Source organism: Saccostrea cucullata, unplaced genomic scaffold, assembly GCF_032062105.1.
Source record: "Saccostrea cucullata isolate Sc308-1 unplaced genomic scaffold, CSIRO_AGI_Scuc_v1 ctg12281, whole genome shotgun sequence".
NCBI lineage: Eukaryota > Metazoa > Mollusca > Bivalvia > Ostreida > Ostreidae > Saccostrea > Saccostrea cuccullata.
Window position 1 is genome coordinate 1 of NW_026922281.1, and position 19,202 is coordinate 19,202.

At 34.5% G+C, this 19,202-nt stretch overlaps 1 protein-coding gene and 1 long non-coding RNA gene across 3 annotated transcripts; one reads left to right on the forward strand and one right to left on the reverse strand.

The window, feature by feature from the left end:
- Positions 1-1,872: 1,872 nt before the first annotated feature.
- LOC134261527 (uncharacterized) lies at positions 1,873-11,233 on the forward strand. Of its 2 annotated transcripts, XR_009990836.1 has the most exons (7): positions 1,873-2,880; positions 4,603-4,671; positions 7,845-7,979; positions 8,449-8,514; positions 9,914-9,974; positions 10,863-10,983; positions 11,095-11,233. It is a non-coding gene; the product is annotated as an uncharacterized LOC134261527 (long non-coding RNA). The 2 variants fall into 2 exon arrangements; XR_009990835.1 differs by lacking the exon at positions 7,845-7,979.
- LOC134261526 (uncharacterized) lies at positions 6,538-17,629 on the reverse strand. The gene is made up of 5 exons (XM_062743954.1): positions 12,171-17,629; positions 10,838-11,363; positions 9,818-9,988; positions 8,413-8,497; positions 6,538-8,287 (listed from the first exon to the last, which is right to left on the reverse strand). The coding sequence occupies exons 1-5, from the start codon at positions 12,442-12,444 to the stop codon at positions 7,238-7,240; spliced, it is 2,106 nt and encodes a 701-aa protein (XP_062599938.1). The 5' UTR covers positions 12,445-17,629; the 3' UTR covers positions 6,538-7,237.
- Positions 17,630-19,202: the final 1,573 nt, after the last annotated feature.

Below are 19,202 nucleotides of genomic sequence, written 5' to 3' on the forward strand. Positions count from 1 at the left end.
GCTGCTCTCTGGGTCAGCTTCACGGTGTGAGCCATACTTGTGATAACATCATGATCATCCGTCGTCATTGCGAAAAATCCCTCCCTTCCGGGGAAGACCTTACCTGCACAAAAATAATTCCTTAAATTTTCTTTTAAATTAGGCTTTGAATATCTTTTTTAAACAAACTAGATGAAATACTTTTTATTTGAATTGATGTCATTTTAAAATATGTGACTGTTCTCTTTCATACAAATCTCAATTAACAGTCTCCAGCACTTATGTGTATATGTCGGAGGACTTTTTCGACAAAACTGCGTATTAATAATTTTTTATCGAGCGACTAGTTTGAGTAATTGTAAAATAAACTGAAGAAATAAACTCCTCTGTGACCATTGAGTCATTTAATTTTGATTTGCACGCATATAAATGCCTCTTATCTTAGTAGGAATTTACCTACACTTATATTGCACTGTACAAATTGTAATGCCAATCAAAGGTTAACAAGTCCAATTTTCTTTTACTCTATTTTCTTATATTAAAGATAAGGTTGAAACAAACTCTTTTTAAAATTCATTTTTCTTTTTTTAAAAAGTTTAGGAAACCAAATTGATGCTCTAAAATAAAGATATCATTGCACTGCAATGCATCTCATTGTGATTGCTTAACGTAGTGTCTACTTAAAACATACATGGTCTATTTTTATCAAATTTAACATTAAAAGAAATACGACTTTTCCTGTTTGACAGATGAGTGAACAGGTTGACACTCAATCAAACAAAGCGCCCAATTAATTGCTCTGTAGCACAATCAAAGGCGCTTTAATTTCTGTACTGCCTCGCCAGATAGCAGTACTTGTTAAGGGAGATCAACTCACAATACATGTAAGACTAAACTTAACATTGCTAATAAGTGAGTGACTCTCTAGTCTTATATAGTATACAAGCCTGTCATTCTTTAGTTTTGCCTGAACATTTGCATAATCGTTTTGTCTACGTTGTTCAAAGGGGCATAATTTGATTATCGAACTTTGTAAGAAACTTACATTATGCAAATTTTGCAACTCAGAATTAGCTGCAAGAGAAAATTGTATTTAAAGGGCAACTTTGGAGGGTGGATGGTGGGGGATGTATCTAAAGCATTGACTAGTAAAATGTTTGTGCTTGTTGAAAAACAAGTAAAACTGCACCATACTGCACTCTGCTGCAATGCAGTGCAACACATTGTGGTGCCTAGCAAGTTATCCAATCAAAATAAACTTAGTCAATTTGTTGAAATACAATTAAAAATATGATTATCAACCTTCCTTTCTTAGTGTTTTGAAAAGAAATTAAGAACAGACTGAATGAAATATTTAATTTAAATTTAACTATTATATATGAATACTTCTCTTTCACGCAAATCAAGGAATACTGTCGAAGGACTCTTTCGACAAAGTTATGTATTGATAATTTTTCTTATCGAACGACTAGTTTGGGTATGCGCAAAAAAAAAAATTCCTTCAATTTTCTTTTTAATTAGTGCCTTGAATATCATTTTAATAAAATCAAACTAGATGAAATATTTATTAAGGAGGGCTCCTTCGAGAAGGCTATGTGTTGATAATTTTTTTTATCGAACAACTAGTTTGGGTATGCTTAATTCAATTACTGCCCTGAATATGTTTTTAAACAAATCAAATTGGAGGAGATATTTATTCACATTTAATTAATATTTGACTCTTCTCTTTCATACAGATCTCAATTAACACTCCAGCACATACGTGCATGTGGGAAGGACTGCTTCGATAAAGCTTAGTATTGATAATTTTTTATCGAACGACTAGTTTGGGTATGCACAAAAATAATTCCTTAAATTTTCTTTTAAATTAGGCTTTGAATATCTTTTTTAAGGTAAAGATCCATACCATGCTACAGGAATAACGAAGCTACAGATTTTGTTTAAACTTCTCAGAATTTTAATTAAGTATTTGTCCTTTTCATATCTGCGTAAATTTTTAGGTCGACCGGGCCTCCTTTTGTTAGGACTGTTACTAAAAATAGACATTGTCTCGAGAAATTACAAAAATGAAAGAATTAAGTAATTTATGCTAGCTTTCTAAAATTAAAGGCAAATAAAAATATTTAACACATAAATTGTAGAGAGGATATGCTTGTTTAAGGGTTTAATTAATTTTTACATCTGCTGATCCATTTAATTGTACTTTTTAGGGCGAATTCATCATATTTAGCTCAAAATTATGAAATTCATTACAAGTAAAAATAAATTGCTGCTTGATATTCTAACTACAGATTTCTTTTAAAATTTAACACGTTATTTTCCAATTGTTTTCCCCTTATATGGAATAAAAATTAAGTGGGGCAGCGGGCATATATCAAGAGAATTTTACATTTTTACACCAAATCCCCTGAAAAATGTTTATTTGAAAAATCTCTCTAATATCCATACTTTTAGGAATTCGTTCTTAGAGTCGCTTTAAACATGAAAATTTTCACTGATGAAACAATAATGACTATGGTTTAAATTATAATGTTTTATGTTTAATGGATGTACGGCCAAATATTAGTTTTCAAAAGTTACAAGCATAATAGTCTTCGGGTTCGAGGTTAGCAATATTCTGTAAACCGATACTGCGCATGCGCTTGGTGTGCTCCGGGAAAAAATGCGTGAAGAGAAGAAGGGAAAGCAAATTTACTGATCAAATCAATCAAACAATGCACTCAGACTAGTAGCCATTCATGAAAACTAGTCGACATAACAAAATGCTTCGGTTTTTATTTCAATTGAACGATATTTGGTGAAGACATAGCCAAATAGCCCCACCACTAGGCCTACCACATGCAGAATGTTTTAGCAGCCGACACGCACAGCGCCAGTCCAGTCTTCTTGATGAAAATTAGGGTAAGTATGAAATGAAATGAGAAGTAAATTTGAACAGATCATTCTTTTTTTTAAAGGAAGTGTTCAATTTTTTAAATATATTTCCGAATTATAGTTTATACATTAACTCCAAAATAATGCATTGTAATAATATCCGAAGAGTTTTCTTCTTCTCGGCGTAACGCTTCTATTTTAATATTTAGACATTATCGGGATATTTCGATTCGTGCCTATATTGCCAGGGTATGGGGCAACATGAAACGTAATGAACATATTCAAACATATTTTATTTCTAAATACTGACCCCGAAGTTTGGTCAATATTAATATTAATATAGATCATTATAGATGGAAAAACAGAGCTCCATGCTGGTTGACTTGAATGGATGTTATCCCCGCAAAGGGGAATAATTTGTTTGATTGTTGAAGTGGTTTATCAGGGTTTAATCTAGGGCATATTTACTACCGATAATGGGTGTTTTTCCCCTAGAGAAAATTTCCCCTCAGGATCTAGTTTCCCCCCTTTGATGAGTAAAATATTCCCCTTACAATAATAAAAACTTCAAATATAATTTTTCCTTCATAAAAAGTAAGAATTTAAAGTAATTTAATTTTTCAGTATTTGAGAAAAATGATTTTACTTTAAATTGCTACTTTATGTGCTTTAAATGGTCATAAAAATGCTGAAATTCAATTACCCCCCAAGCAGGGCTGGCCCTGCACTCACTTTAGTGGTTCCCAGACCCCGGATGATTTTCCCAATTTCTCCAGAAAGGGTAGTTTCCCCAAAAACCTAGATGAATCCCTGTTTATTAACAAGTACAGTGGCTGTCAGTTTCTGAATAAATGAATTTGATCTCATTATATTTTATATTTTCCAAGAAGAATTCAAATTATTATGGTTTGGAATAATAAAATGAAAGACATCATGGATATGAATTTTTAGGAGTAGTTTTTGTTTACTGTATGGGGGGAAAATAACTCGCGGTGTTAATATTCGCTATATTCACGGTGTTAATGAATCCGTGAATTCAAGAAACAGTGAATAAGTTTTCAATAGGTATAGATTAGGGAGGAAACTTTCAATGTATACCAATTCCGCGAATTCAAGAAACTGTGATTGTGCCAAAGAAGAGAAAAACGTGAAAATTACAACCCGTGAAATTAACCCCCTGTACAGTATTACATTTAATTTCCATGATTTCAGAGCATCATCTGAGAATTAATTTTTTTTATGCGTCCGGCTCAATAGATCCAGGTTGTTTATTGTTTTTGTCCTGTCTTTGTCTGTCTGTTGTCAACTTTTGAACCACAAGCCTAAGAGGAAGAGACTTCTTATTTGGTATACATATTCCATTGATAAAGTTCTTTCAAATGGCACCGAGTTCGATGACCTTGAGACCTTGACCGTGACATGTATGCTAAAAATAGCTTTTTCGACTTTTCATCATAACTTTTGAAACATAAGAGAAAGAGACTTTATATTTAGTATGCATACTCCACTAATAATGTTCTTTCAAGTGACAGCAAGGTCAACGACCTGGTGACCTTGACTGTAACCTATATGCTAAAATTAGCTATTTCAAACTTTGTTGCCACTGGATGCAAAGTGTTTCACAAATATATCTTGTCTTTTTTTTATACTTATAAGGGCAGCTAGAAAAGAAAAAAAATCTGAAATCATATTATTTAAAACTTGCAAGTTTTTTAATATGTTTTAATGCATATTATATTGTGATTTCAGAAATGTTATGGGTGAAAAATCCAGATATTGCCATAGCTTGCAGATGAATTCATTGCAGAGCAAAAAAAGGTACCATGTCAAAATCAGATATTTTGCACAAATGGACAAACTAAAAGTACCATTAATTTTATACACCAATTTATAACTTAGTTTTAAATATTGTTAATTAAATATTCAATCAAAGAAAAGATTAAAGAATTGAAATGTAAAGTCACAGAGAGCAAAAAGAAATTAAATTGTTATTATATATTTTTTGGAGAATTCTGAATAAAAGGCTAGGGCAAACCGCCCATGGTTCAGTGGTTCTTGTGTTGCAGGTCTAGAATCTTTCTATCAATGCCAGTCATGTTTATTACTTTTTCCTTAATCTTAAGTTATGACATATAACAAACTACACATGCCCCACCAGGTATCAAGTCCAATGATAAAGATGGGGTTTTGACTAAATACAAAAAAAGTCACTGATATTGAGACAAATTAGTATTATGCTAAAACAGATTTATTCAACTGAAAAAATTAACAGATAAGTTTTCCAATCCTAGGTCTCTTTACATGTTTGTCCAAACCATAGTCAGTTTGATCTATCTCACTAAAATAGCAATTATAAACTTTTGTAATATTTACTGGTAAGGCCAAGATGAATAAACAGCATGTTTCGCATTCCAACTGGAGAAAAATTTAGCTAGTCTAGGTAGGAAAAGTGTTTTATTTTATTTTTAGGCCTTACCGGTACAGTTAATTTGCAAGCATGCCGCATTTTTCCCTGAGAAAATTGATGTCAAATCTTTATTTCTAATCAATCATGTGTGAACATGATATGAATTTTCTCAAACATTCTTGAAGTGATCAAGATTGGGATTGTTAATTGTAAAATTGGAATAGTTTAATCCTGGAGAGAGAATGGAAGAAAATGTTTTGGAGTCAGCTTCTATCTATTTAAAGGTCTGTCAGAGACTGTTGGCAAACTGGAAATGCACGACTTACTTATCTAGACCTAATTAGTCCAACCATGTGACCTAAATCCAACTGAGACTGAGGAACTGTAGATAACTCAATGTAGACATCAGCACTATTGGCAATGAAGGGTAACATCTTTTAATGGAGATGATAGTTATTGTTTATTGCCAAGAAAACAGATTTAATTAAATTATTTTGTGGATTACAGGGTGACCTCAACATTATTTTTTTTAACATGTTTAAGTAAATTTTAGTGAATTTAATTACCACTACCCAGAGTATTTTGTCCTAGTTCATCCTAAGTAGGTCTCTGTTTAAATATAAAGAGTATACTAGCTCTCAAACAGAAACTAAATTATGCATGCAAATTCTTAATTGTGTCAATTTAATTACTGTATACATGAATATTTTGGCCCTTGTTTCATTTTTGCCCCTTTCGCTCTTGTCACAAGTGGGAGAATTCAACATGGGGTGAATTCAAAGAACACAGTACATGTATAAATTCTAAAATGGAAGTGGGACTGGGCAAAGTGGGGTAAATTTGTAAGAAAGTGTAAAAGGGCAAAAATAATCCTGTATAATACAGTACCAAGAAAATAAAAGATAAGCATTATTTAAAATTAAATACATATATTTATTGATGAAATGTGATTTATCAGAACATATCTAATTGTTATATTAATAAATTCAGTTGACAAGTAAATCACTGAGTAATAAGAAGGTAGCAAAAAATTATCACAAACTGACAAATAAAATATTGAAATATGGGGATCATTTAAGCTTTGCTCATTATGAAAATGATCTGATTAATCTTAAACTTACTATAAATTAGGAGAATATGAGAATACAAATGATATAATAAAATTTACAGTCTATTATTGTTCACACACAAGTGCTTTTAAAAACAACCCTATCAGAGATCGGCATATGCAAAGCCCCCCCCCCCCACCCCAAAAAAATAATAATAAAATGTCATGTGATAATATTAAGCCAATTTTAATCAAAAGTACAAAAATGACCTAGATAACAGAAAGCTGGAAAGTCTTATTATGAAAGGAGCCTTTAAAGTTTTAACCATATTAACTGTAGTATAACTTACATGTACATGTAGCTTACACAATTCTCTTTCTCTATCCATTGACACTTTTCTAGTTTTGATAGGACATTAAAACTCTAAGTAAAAATATGATAAAAAGATAAGAAACAGGAGGTACTTTTTTAAAATAGGAGGTACATTTTGGAAGCAATTCTAACTAAATATGTCCTAAATATTTTCTCCAAAGAATAATTTGGCCAGTACATTCATAGTTTCAGCTGGGTAAAACTACCAGGTAGTGGCACAATTTGAAAGACAACTTGGTTATCCAGAACATTCCTTTAACAATTATCCATAACAAAAATACTAGAGTGATTATAAAATGTTAATTGTTGCGCATAATAAGAATACATGTAGCTCACTGATACAATGTGTATTTTGATTATAAATAAAAACCAACAATCACATGCAATGCCATATGTTATGTCAATCTTGACAAAAACGAAATAAGCAGTCATGTCAAGCCATCAGTACCACGATAACATTCACATAGAAAAAAGTATCAGTATTTCATATACTTCATAACAATGAAAAGATTGAGTCCTAAAATCATGCTCATTAGCTCCAGTAATTTTTAACACATTATTGTTCTCTCTTCAAATACTGACAGATTTTCAATGCTGCTTTTCTGCTCAGAGATGCACCTATAAGAATAGTTTCAATGCCTGAAGATGAATCTCTCTGCTCTGCAATCTGCAAATGGAAAAGACCAATACCTTGCTGTGCAAGTTTTCTGGCATTCACTGAAGAAACACACTTGTTTTCAACTAACGGTGTTAATGTTGCGAATAGGTCCTTGAAATCGATACTGCACAAATCATTTTTAGACAGTTTGTCTTTGAGTACTCCCAAAAAAAGTTCCTGTAAGAGCATAACATCCTCCTTTGCATCATGAGCTGCATATTCCTTGTTCAAGAGGACTGAAACTAGGGTTTGCTGCTTATAATTTCCCACAATGTCCTTTTTGAATAATCTTCTTGCTAATTTCAGTGTGTCTATGCAGAGATGGACTGTTGAAAGAAATTCTTTCTTGAGATGAAATTCTGAAAGTTTGTGAAGAAGGACAGGAATGTCAAAACTCAAAATGTTATGTCCAACTAACACAGGATTTTCAAAGCCTTTTAAAAACTCGATAAAGTCCAGGAGAGCTGTTTGAATGGTAACACTTTCGACTTTCTCACCTTTGCAGAACATTTGGTTGTCGTGTAGAGAGACTCTGATTCCGGTTACTTTACTAGCAGCAAGGGACATTTTCTTTCTGGGCATTACATATCTGTTCATGACGGTTGTTCCACACACAGCAGATAATTGAACAATATCGGAGGTACGTTCCAGTCCAGTTGTCTCTAAGTCAAAGTGAATAAAGTTCTCTGTTCCTTTCAGTTTTGGACTTGATGGAATGATGCAGGTATTTACCTCTGATGAACTGAGTTCAATATTTTCGGAATAAATTGTACCCTCTCGCACTGTGCTCAGAGAAGCAGCTGAGGATTTCTTTTTCTTTAGTTCCAGACGTCTCTTTTTAGTTTTTATTAGCTTTTGACGTGTGTTTTGCCAGAGGCGTTTTCTGTCCAAACGTTTGCCAAGAATGTTTGAATAGTGTCCAGGAGATAGTGATGCAGTTTGACATACCTTTAAGAACAATGTTTTAAAAAAACATAAAATTTTGATTACAGATGTATTTTTTAGAAAATAGGTTTAAGGGGATATAATTTTTGATGATTTTGGACAATATGCGTGTAAAATATATAAAATACCTTATTAATCCAAGTATGTCCTTCATTTTTTTGTAGAACTGCAGCAGATACCCTATGCGTTAAGGATCGTGATCGCCCATAACATCTGAAAAATATTTTTTGGTAGGTATAAATTATATTTTACATACGAGGGTTGTCCCGTAAAATCGTGGACAAGTTGTCTAGTGTAAAAAATAAACATCACAGCTTTCTTAGATTTTCACTATTATTTAGTACATATTTTAGTAATATACACAACAAATTACAGATAAATGTATGGATAAATAAACAAATTATACGATTTTATGCCATGTATTGTATCACCTTACGGCGCATGGATTACAACGTCAAAATGTCTAAAACAGCGTCACGTTTTATCTTTGCTAAAAATGAAATTGGATGAGTCCGACTGAAATTTAGGAATTTCATTGATACACATTCTTTAGTCTCCATAAACAATCGAAGAACCAGTTGGCACCCTCATGCGATCTTCTGAAGATTTATCAGTAAGTTACGGACAATATTCTCACCATCATTCAACTAATAGAAAATCTCATATCGGCGGTCTACTGTGACAGCGTCTTTTGCTATTACATTAAGAGTTTGTCCGTATGTTTTGTACCCCCCCCCCCCCCCCCCACGGACTCGATCAAAAAAGTCTTCGCTAAGAAAACTCCTATTTCATTTGTATAGTTAAGTTATGGTGATATTTTTATAATCTTTTTTTCTTCTATGGTCATTTCAAGACTCTAAATGTGTCATTACAACATCGAATTAAAACGGAACTGCTCTCTGGTGCGCCGTAACGTCATAAAACGTCGCCATTTTTCGTGTGTTGTGTTTACCACTTTCCCATTTCGAATGCTCGAGAAACTGCCAAAAATTAACCAAATGCCTTAAATTTTTTACAAAGACTACAAAATTGATTGTGGAATTGAATAAGTATAATTTTAATCCAAATCTTAAGTATTTAAAACTTTTATTTTGAATTCTAACTTGTGTATTCTTTAATAAAACCTTGGTTTTTTGTCCGTGCGCCGTAGGACAATACCCCGTGCACATTCAAGCATAATAAAATCTTTATTTTTGCCTATATTTTATCAAAAAAATTAGCATGCACTTAAATATGATAAATAAACATTTACTGAAAATTTCAGCTTAGTGCACCCATTACTTTTCGAGAAAAACGCTTTGTCCACGATTTTATGGGACAACCCTCGTAGTGTAATACTCAGTGTAAAAATTATTAACTTGTTTAGTCGCCTATTTGTATCTCTGCATTAGGGTATTATTTTTAGGTCAAGGGAATTCCAATTCATTGAAATAAGCCCATGGACTTCTTCTGTTTTATGATCTTATTAGTTAGCATTGGCACAAAGACTTCAATGTGTATTTTTTTATTAAAAAAAAAAGATAATATACAAACCTATTCTTTGGAGCTTTGCTGGAAACAACGAAGTTGAAGTTTTCATTTGATTGGGTTGACCCCATATTAACCAGTTGATCCGCTCTCTTTTTGTAGGTTTCAACCATTTCTTCAAGGGCCTGTCTTAGACCATCTGCTTTGAGCTGCTGCCCATTTGGTAGGTGTTTAAACCTGGAATTTTTTTCGTTCTTATTATGTTTTTGTTATGATAAAATATGCGTGCATGTAAAATTAGTATTCGTTTTAACTTGAAGAACATATATTAAAGAATTAAGGAATTTAAGGTATCATTTTTAGCTCACATGAGCCGAAGACTCGAGTGAGCTTTTCTGATCAAAATTTGTCCGATGTCTGTCGTTGTTGTTGTCATTGGCGTTTTTGTAAACTTTTCAAATTTATGATAAAATTGCCAAAATTTTGAAATTTGTGGCCCCAGGTTCAGTGCTTCCTGTGGGGTGGGGTACATAACTGGTAGTGTAGATTCTAGTTCGTTCAAATCATAAACCCCCAGCCCCCCCCCCCCCCCCCCCCCCGGGGTAGGGTGGGACCAAAATGACCGATCAAAGTTTTACATAGGAATATATAGGAAAATCTTCTTCTCAAGAACCATTAAGACAGGAAAGATGAAACTCCTGTGTAAACATCCTTAGGTATTGTAGATTCAAGTTTGTTCTAATCATGACCCCCCGGGGGTAGGGTGGGGCCAAATGGCCGATAAAAGTTTTACATATGAAGTATATAGGGAAACTGTTTAAAATCTTTTTTTCAAGTACTTCAAAGCCATGCTTAGTGATATTTTTAAGGAATTATCCTCTGGTAGTGTAGATTTTAGTTTGTTCAAATCATGACCCCCCCCCCCCCCCCCAGGGGGATTAAAATTCAAGCCCCCTCCATCCCCATTCCCCAGTAAACTTTCAGTTCTGATCTGATATATGCTTTTTCCTAGCTAATTGCTCAGGTGAGCAATGTGGACCCTGGGCCACTTGTTTATGAATGCAATATAAATTTCGTTCTATATACCTGAAATCTGGATCTTTTTTAAAAGTACACCAGTCACTGCACATCGCATGGTCACCAAAAACGTGAGGTACAATCTGTGATAGACCTTCTCGAACATCGTCGCTTGTTCTAGCCCTGGACAGGGTGTACATAAAGCATCTAACCAGGTATGGTATTACTGATGATTGTGACTTTAGTTCCTTCCATTTTGCAGCTAATGCATAAAGCTTTTTAGATATTCCTTTTTTTATATGATTTTTGTCATCTTTCTTCTGTAGTTCAGGGAAGTCCAATTTTAGCGTAGATAGAGTGGTGGAGTCATTGTCAGCATGGATAACTTGTACTGGGTGGCCGCAGTCTTTCATTTTATGCAGCATGGACACTGCCATATCAGGCTCCATGGCCTTGCTGGATCCATCCCAGTTTTTTGAACACTGATGGACTGGTATCACACCTTCTCCATGGTGATCACAAACACTGCAGCTTTTGCTTCGGATCTCGTACTGCAGGATTTTACCTGTCTGCTTCCCAATCAGTGTCCCATGCCCTGTATCATGAAAAAATTATCGTTCACTTTGAAGATAGAAAAATTTAGCTGAGCTGCTAACAGATGGTGGTAAGTGGTTATTATGTCATCTGTCACACAGGACATGATTTACATACAGATTTCAAAAATCTTTAAAAAAAAATGCCAATTGATTTACTTGAAAACATAACTATAAATTAAAGATGCATGCAGTTAACATCTTTGTTTGCAATTGAGCAATTCTGTTGATAATTTTACACGTAGACCTTTTGTGTACCTTTTCAACTCACCTTAGCTGAAAGCTAAAATGAGCTCTTCTGATCACCTTTAAGTTTTGTTCGTCGCCTGTCCGTCTGTAAACTTTTAATTTTCAACTTCTTCTCAAGAACTACTTGGCCAATTTTTACCAAACTTGGTAAAAAGCATTATTGGGTAAAGAGGAGTTATAATTGATAGGGGTAGCGTAGATTCTGAATTATATAAATCATGACACCTGAGGGTAGGGCAGGACCACAATAGGGAATCCAAGTATTACATATAAGTATATAAGGAAAATCATTAGAAATCTTCTCAAGAACCATTGGGCCAGAAAAATTGAAACACATATAGAAGCATTCTTATAGTGTAGATTCTTGAAATCATGACCCTTGGGAGATGGCGGGATCACTATAGATATTACAAAGGTGGAATCTTGTGAAGAACAGCATGGCCAAGGTTACTAAGGTGAGCAGTGTGGCCCATGGGCCTATTGTTATGTAACCTGTAATTATTTCTTTTATCATTTTAGATAACTGTTATGATCTCAAACTGATGAGGGTAAAATATAACCTGAAATGCTGTTGTAGTTCCACCCTGCTCCACGGGTCTGCCAACCAGCATCATAGCTGCACTCCAGTGTGTCAGACATCTGCACTTCCTTCTGCAGCGACCTTGTGCAGGATTTCTGGGCCTCCTTTTCTATAATATCGCCTATGATATTTTCCTTTTTTGCGATGGTTTTATGGTCGATGGGTGGAATATCGCAGGCTGTTAAGAATGAATTGACGTGGCTTGGTCCCATGCCAGAATTGATCATGCCTGAAAGAAAAAAAATGCGAGACATTCAGCTACAAGCTAAATTTAACGATGGCCTTAGTACATACGAAATTTAAGCTGACAAAAGGAGAAGGGGGGGGGGGTATTATAATTTTACAGATTGAATCAATTGCCCCTGTCCATATTTACTAAATCGTTCTCAATAGTTAAGAATGAGGAAACCTTATTAGGAGATTTTAGAACACTTGTGATTTATAATTACTGTCCTAAAAGAGAAAGAGAGAGAGAGAGAGGTGATAGGATTTGCTATAGTAACTTCATAGGCCTGTTTATAATTCATCCAAATAAGGGTAGGGCAAAGAGGGAAAAAATAGGGTGAAAACTTCCCTGCATACAGTATATGTTGAATTTTTATCTTTGTTCAGGCCACAAGATCAAATTCCATTATATTTATTTTTGTGATCAATAACAGTTGCTGTATACAGGGAAATTTTCGCCCTCGTTTTAATTTCGCCCCTTTCGCCCTCTTCTTGATTGGGCAAATTTAAAACGGGGCGAACTCAAATTAAACAGCATAATTTCTTAAAGAGAACTATGACTGGGCGAAATTAAAACGGGGCTAAATTGTCGGCAAGCACAAAAGGGCGAAAATAACACGGGGCGAAAATAACCCTGTATACAGTATTGCTAAATTTCTGTTTGCAACACATTTCCATACAATTCATATTGATCTACATAATGCTTCATTCAAAGTTGAAAAATCACAAAACAAAGATCCATCTAATCTAAATTGTTTAAATTCTAAAGAAAATTACTGCAAATGATCCTGTATACAGCAATACATCAACCTTTACTTATATTCAAAATTCTGGAAAGAGGAAGGGGGTGTCATGGACGCCTATGCATTTCATTCGAAGTTGTTTATTCTGTTATCTGAATTTAAATTCCAATTTTTGTTGCCATTAACTAATTTTTGGAGAAAAAAAAATGCATGCAAATTCATTTAATTTTTGTTAAATGTTTGATAAAGATTGTTTGTTTTGCACTTGTTGAGCATACAGGTGTACTGGGTATGATATTTAAACGTGTCTGTGTTGGTGGTGAGTGTATCTGTTCTTTGTACATACATGTATAAATAATATACAATAGAACATGCACTTAACCTTTGTACACGGACGTATAGTCATTATGGATTAATTTACATTAACTTGTTAACTTTCACTAAATAACTATTAGTTTTACTATTACATTTCATATTTATAAGCCTCTCTTTGAAGGAAAGAAGGCGTGTTGCTTTGCAGCTGTCTGTCGATCTACCATTCATATCTGTTCTTTTTAGATCACCTCAGCTGAAGGCTCAAGTGAGCTTTTCTGATCACATTGTGTCCGTCTGTCCGTCCATCCGTCTGTCTGTCCGTAAACTTTTCACATTTTCGACTCCTTCTCAAGAACCACTGGGCCAATTTTGACCAAACTTTAAATTGTTAAAATGAAGGGCCAAGTCCCTTCACAAGGGGAGATAATCTAGAAAAGACAAAAATATGGTGGGTCATTAAAAAATCTTCTTCTCAAGAACCACTGGGCCAGAAAAGCTGAAACTAATGTGGAAGCATCCTGGGGTAGTTTAGATTCTAAATTGTAAAAATCATGACCCCCGGGGGAAGGGCAAGGGCACAATTCGGAATCAAAGTTTTATATAGAAATATATAGGGAAAAATCTTTGAAAATCTTCTTCTCAAGAACCACTGGGCCAGAAATGCTGAAACATATGTGGAAGCATCCTGGGGTAGTGTAGATTCTAAATTGTACAAATCATGACCCCTGGGGGTAGGGCGGGGCTACAATGGGGAATCAAAGATTTACATTGAAATATATAGGAAAAATCTTTGAAAATCTACTTCTCAAGAACAACTGGGCCAGAAAAGCTGAAACTTATGTGGAAGCATCCTTGGGTAGTGTAGATTCTAAATTGTCCAAATTATGATCCATGGGGATAAGTCGGTGCCACAATGGGGAATCAAAGTTTTACATAGAAATGCATAGGAAAAATCTTTGAAAATCTTCTTCTTAATAACCATTGGGCCAGAAAAGCCGAAACTTATGTGGAAGCATCCTTGGGTAGTGTAGATTCTAAATTGTTCAAATCATGACCCCCAGGAGTAGGGCGGGGCCACAATGGGGAATCAAAGTTTTACATGGAAAAATATAGGAAAAATCTTCTTCTCAATAACCATTGGGCCAGAAAAGGCGAAACTTATGTGGAAGCATCCTTGGGTATTGAAGATTCTAAATTGTTCAATTCATGACCCACGGGGGTAGGTTGGGGCCACAATGGGAAATCTAAGTATTACATAGAAATATATAGGAAAACTCTTTGAAAATCTTCTTCTCAAGAATCATTGCACCAGAAAAGCTGAAACTTATGTGGAAGCATCCAGGGGTAGTGTAGATTTCAAATTCAATTGTCTAAATTATGATCAGTGGGGTCACAATATGTATTACAAGGGGGAAATCTAGTAAAGAACAGAATGGTCAAAGCTTCTCAGGTGAGCGATGTGGCCCATGGGCCTCTTGTTTTTCAGATGTGTCAGAAATAGAATTTTGAATAATTCATCATACGGATATCTAGGTTAAGATCTATTTTGGGTACTATTGGCCATTTTGGACAAAGTTATGCCTCTTGGACTTTGTTTTCTAGAGATTCAATTCAGTAAACAGAATTAAGTTCAAGTTCTAAAATTTTTTTAAAATTTTTATTAGGCCAAAAGTAAATATACTCTTGTTTCCTGTCCCCTTTACTTAAGAATACATGTATATAGGAAAAATCTTTTAAATCTTCTCAAGAACCACTGGGCCAGGAAAGATGAAACTTGCATGGAAACATGCTCAGGTAGTATAGATTTAAGATTGTTAAAATTAAGACCTCAGGGGTAGGGTGGGCCACAATGGGGTATCCAATTTTTACATACAAATATTTAGGGAAATTCAGGGATAGGCTGGGGCCAAAACGGAAGATCGGAGTTTTACATAGGATTATGTAGGGAAACATGCTCAGGTAGTATAGATATAAGGTTGTTAGAATTATGACCCAAGGGGTAGGGTGGGCCACAATGGGGTATCCAATTTGTACATACAAATATTTAGGAAATTCAGGGATAGGGTGGTGCCAAAATGGCCGATCAAAGTTTTACATAGGATTATGTAAGGAAAACTTTTAAAATCTTCTCAAGAAACACTGGGCCAGGAAAGATGAAACTCATGCGAAATTATCCTTTGGTAGTGTAGATTCAAGTTTGTTTAAATAATGACCCCCTGGGGGGAGGGGGAGGCCAAAATTGCGGATAAAAGTTTTACTTAGGAATTTATATGGAAATCTTTTATTAAAAATATATTCTCGAGTACTTCAAAGCCATGACTAGTTTCAGTTCTGATCTGATATGTGCTTCTTCCTAGCAGGTGTGTTCAGGTGAGCGATGTGGCCCCTGGGCATTCTTGTTTATTTCCTTCAGCACTGAGAGATATATTGTAAAGATCTAGTTATGCAATTATGTATCGCTTAGCAGAAAATAGCCACATTTAAGCTAATTGTTTAGATAGAGTGACCTGGGGTCAGTTTAGCAGACAAAAACTAGACATACACATTGCTTTCTTAAAAGCCTCGGCTGACTTGAGCAATATTTATTTATACATGAAGAACTTAGAAACGCTGAATTCAGTGTAATCAACATAATTCTGAGCCCAGAAATAAATTATTCTGTTAATAAAAAAAGTTAAATCCGGTTGCATGTACACGAAAAAAAAATTGAATAGGAATTTATTCTACATACACTGTGTGACTTGTAATTTTCTATTTTTTATGGCCTTAGGAAACATAGAGAAGGGACCCCCCTCCCTATACCGATATAATTATATGATGTCAAAACAAAACTAGGTATTTTATGCCTGTGTCAAAAATGTCATATAAAGAATAACATATCAACTTATTTGCTTGATAAAAAAAAATCGTAGTGCCCCCTACAGTTATCGGGTTTGCATCCCTTCCCCGTGACATTTCTTCTGATTAACCTTTCCCAAAATACTAGATAAAACAAGTGCTTAGTTCAATTTTTGAAAGAAAACGTTATTATACATCGCATTTTACAAATCTAAAAATTATTTGGCGAAAAGTTCCGGGAATTGTGAATTCCTTTTATAATACATTGCAAAAAAAATAGTTATGAATGAGGTATCATCTTTCCATATCAACACAAAAAAAGAAACAAAAAATTAAAATAGCAACAACTATTCAAAAGTTCTGGCCAAGGTGAAAGTGTGGTGTATGTATATATGTGTTTTTTTATTTAAATGTGGATCAAACTCCCAAGTTCAATAGGTCATATTTGATGGTACCGAAATGAAAAGTCTTTTTCTTTCACAGGGAATACACTAGTCAAATATGAATTCCGTCGACCCTCCTCCCTCAAAGGCCTTGGGAAACGCACGTCAAGGTCTTCTTTTTTTTTTTTTTTTTGGCAGTGAAACAGACGCAGACAAATGGATATTTATTCATTTTAAAACGTGTCGTATTAAGAAAAAAAAATTCGTATGACTGTCAAAGACATCCCAATTTTTTTTTAGCAGAATTAATATATGTTATATAGGCGTATATTATTGGTGCTTCGTCACCCCCCCCCCCCCCCCCCCAAATCTTTCATCAGTTTACAGTGTATACAGACTACAGAGAAGGGTAAGTGGTGGCGATAAAAGGGTTACCTTATTTTAACTTGTTTTTTTTTTTCAAGTTTGACATTTTTTGTCTTTCAATTCGTTTAGCCCCCCCCCCCCCAACCCCTTCTCCTCTCAATGTGCTTCCGACGGCAACCAGTGATTCTCTCTCTCTCTTTCTCTCAGTCATGGACAGTTCCTACTATAATTAATAAGTATAGATTTGAATAATTTGTGATTCGTTCGTAATTTGCAAGATGGATTTGTTAAAATTCTACGTTTTAAAAAAGGGGATACTTGGAGATGTACAACATTATTATTTCCCTTGAAAAAAATTGTGCCCCCTGATTGTTGACGTCATTTCCTAAATGTTTATCGTGAAAAAAACCTTGTCACTGGATAACGATTTGGTTCTATGCTTTCAAGCTCTATCAATATTGGAGTAATGTGCTCTTTGCAGCATTTATGTTTGTGAAATAATGAAGTGGATGGAAACTATGTAGGCCATACAAGGACAACCAAAGAACGTTATTTCAATATTGGAGTGGATAGAATTACTTCACTGTGTTGTGTTTATGAAATTACGAATACAAGGCCAAAAAAAGGCGCACATCGACAAACGGAAATTCTTAACGACATTTAATCTGTAGGCTAACCCTTACTACAGATTACGGAAATTGTACCTACAGGATTATTTTGAGAGTTAGTCTTGAGAATGTGAGGAAGATGTGCAAAATTATAAAGGCGATATTGTGTGTTTGTGACCTGTAGGATACATGTATATGCACCTTTTGCAATTGATTAACATACCTATTGCGACTTTGTAATTTACTTCATAGCCTCCACAGCCATCTTTCTTCCCACTGGAAACTTTTTGGGTGGAGTTGCATGATCTGCAAATGACGGTGAATAAACTGGCCAGTCCGTACAGTGTTTCGTCTATTATGTCCCTTAAATGGAGGAGAGATCCACATCGCGAACACTGCAATTGATCGGCTAAACTGCCCAGCTCAACGACTCTACGTCCAAGTGTCCATTCTCTTTCACTGTTTGATCGGCATGAAGTCTTGCTTGCCACCGATGTGTCATCATAAACATCAACGTTAGGCCTAACTGTATTTTCTTCAACTTCTGTTTTTATGGCATAATTGTGGTCAAATGTATTATCCGACAAATGATTATGGTTTGAATTAAAATTATTTAAATCCCGAAGTTTTTCCGCCTGTTTTTTCGAAATAAATTTTCCTTTCTTATTACGGTAGGTAATATTAACGTCTACCATATTGACGTCGGGTTCGTTCTGACGTAATAACGTAAATAACGTCACAAACGAGAATAACGTCACATAACGTTATTTTACGTGGTATGGATCTTTACCTTAAACAAACTAGATGAAATACTTTTTATTTGAATTGATGTCATTTTAAAATATGTGACTGTTCTCTTTCATACAAATCTCAATTAACAGTCTCCAGCACTTATGTGTATATGTCGGAGGACTTTTTTGACAAAACTGCGTATTAATAATTTTTCATCGAGCAACTAGTTTGAGTAATTGTAAAATAAACTGAAGAAATAAACTCCTCTGTGACCATTGAGTCATTTAATTTTGATTTGCACGCATATAAATGCCTCTTATCTTAGTAGGAATTTACCTACACTTATATTGCACTGTACAAATTGTAATGCCAATCAAAGGTTAACAAGTCCAATTTTCTTTTACTCTATTTTCTTATATTAAAGATAAGGTTGAAACAAACTCTTTTTAAAATTCATTTTTCTTTTTTTAAAAAGTTTAGGAAACCAAATTGATGCTCTAAAATAAAGATATCATTGCACTGCAATGCATCTCATTGTGATTGCTTAACGTAGTGTCTACTTAAAACATACATGGTCTATTTTTATCAAATTTAACATTAAAAGAAATACGACTTTTCCTGTTTGACAGATGAGTGAACAGGTTGACACTCAATCAAACAAAGCGCCCAATTAATTGCTCTGTAGCACAATCAAAGGCGCTTTAATTTCTGTACTGCCTCGCCAGATAGCAGTACTTGTTAAGGGAGATCAACTCACAATACATGTAAGACTAAACTTAACATTGCTAATAAGTGAGTGACT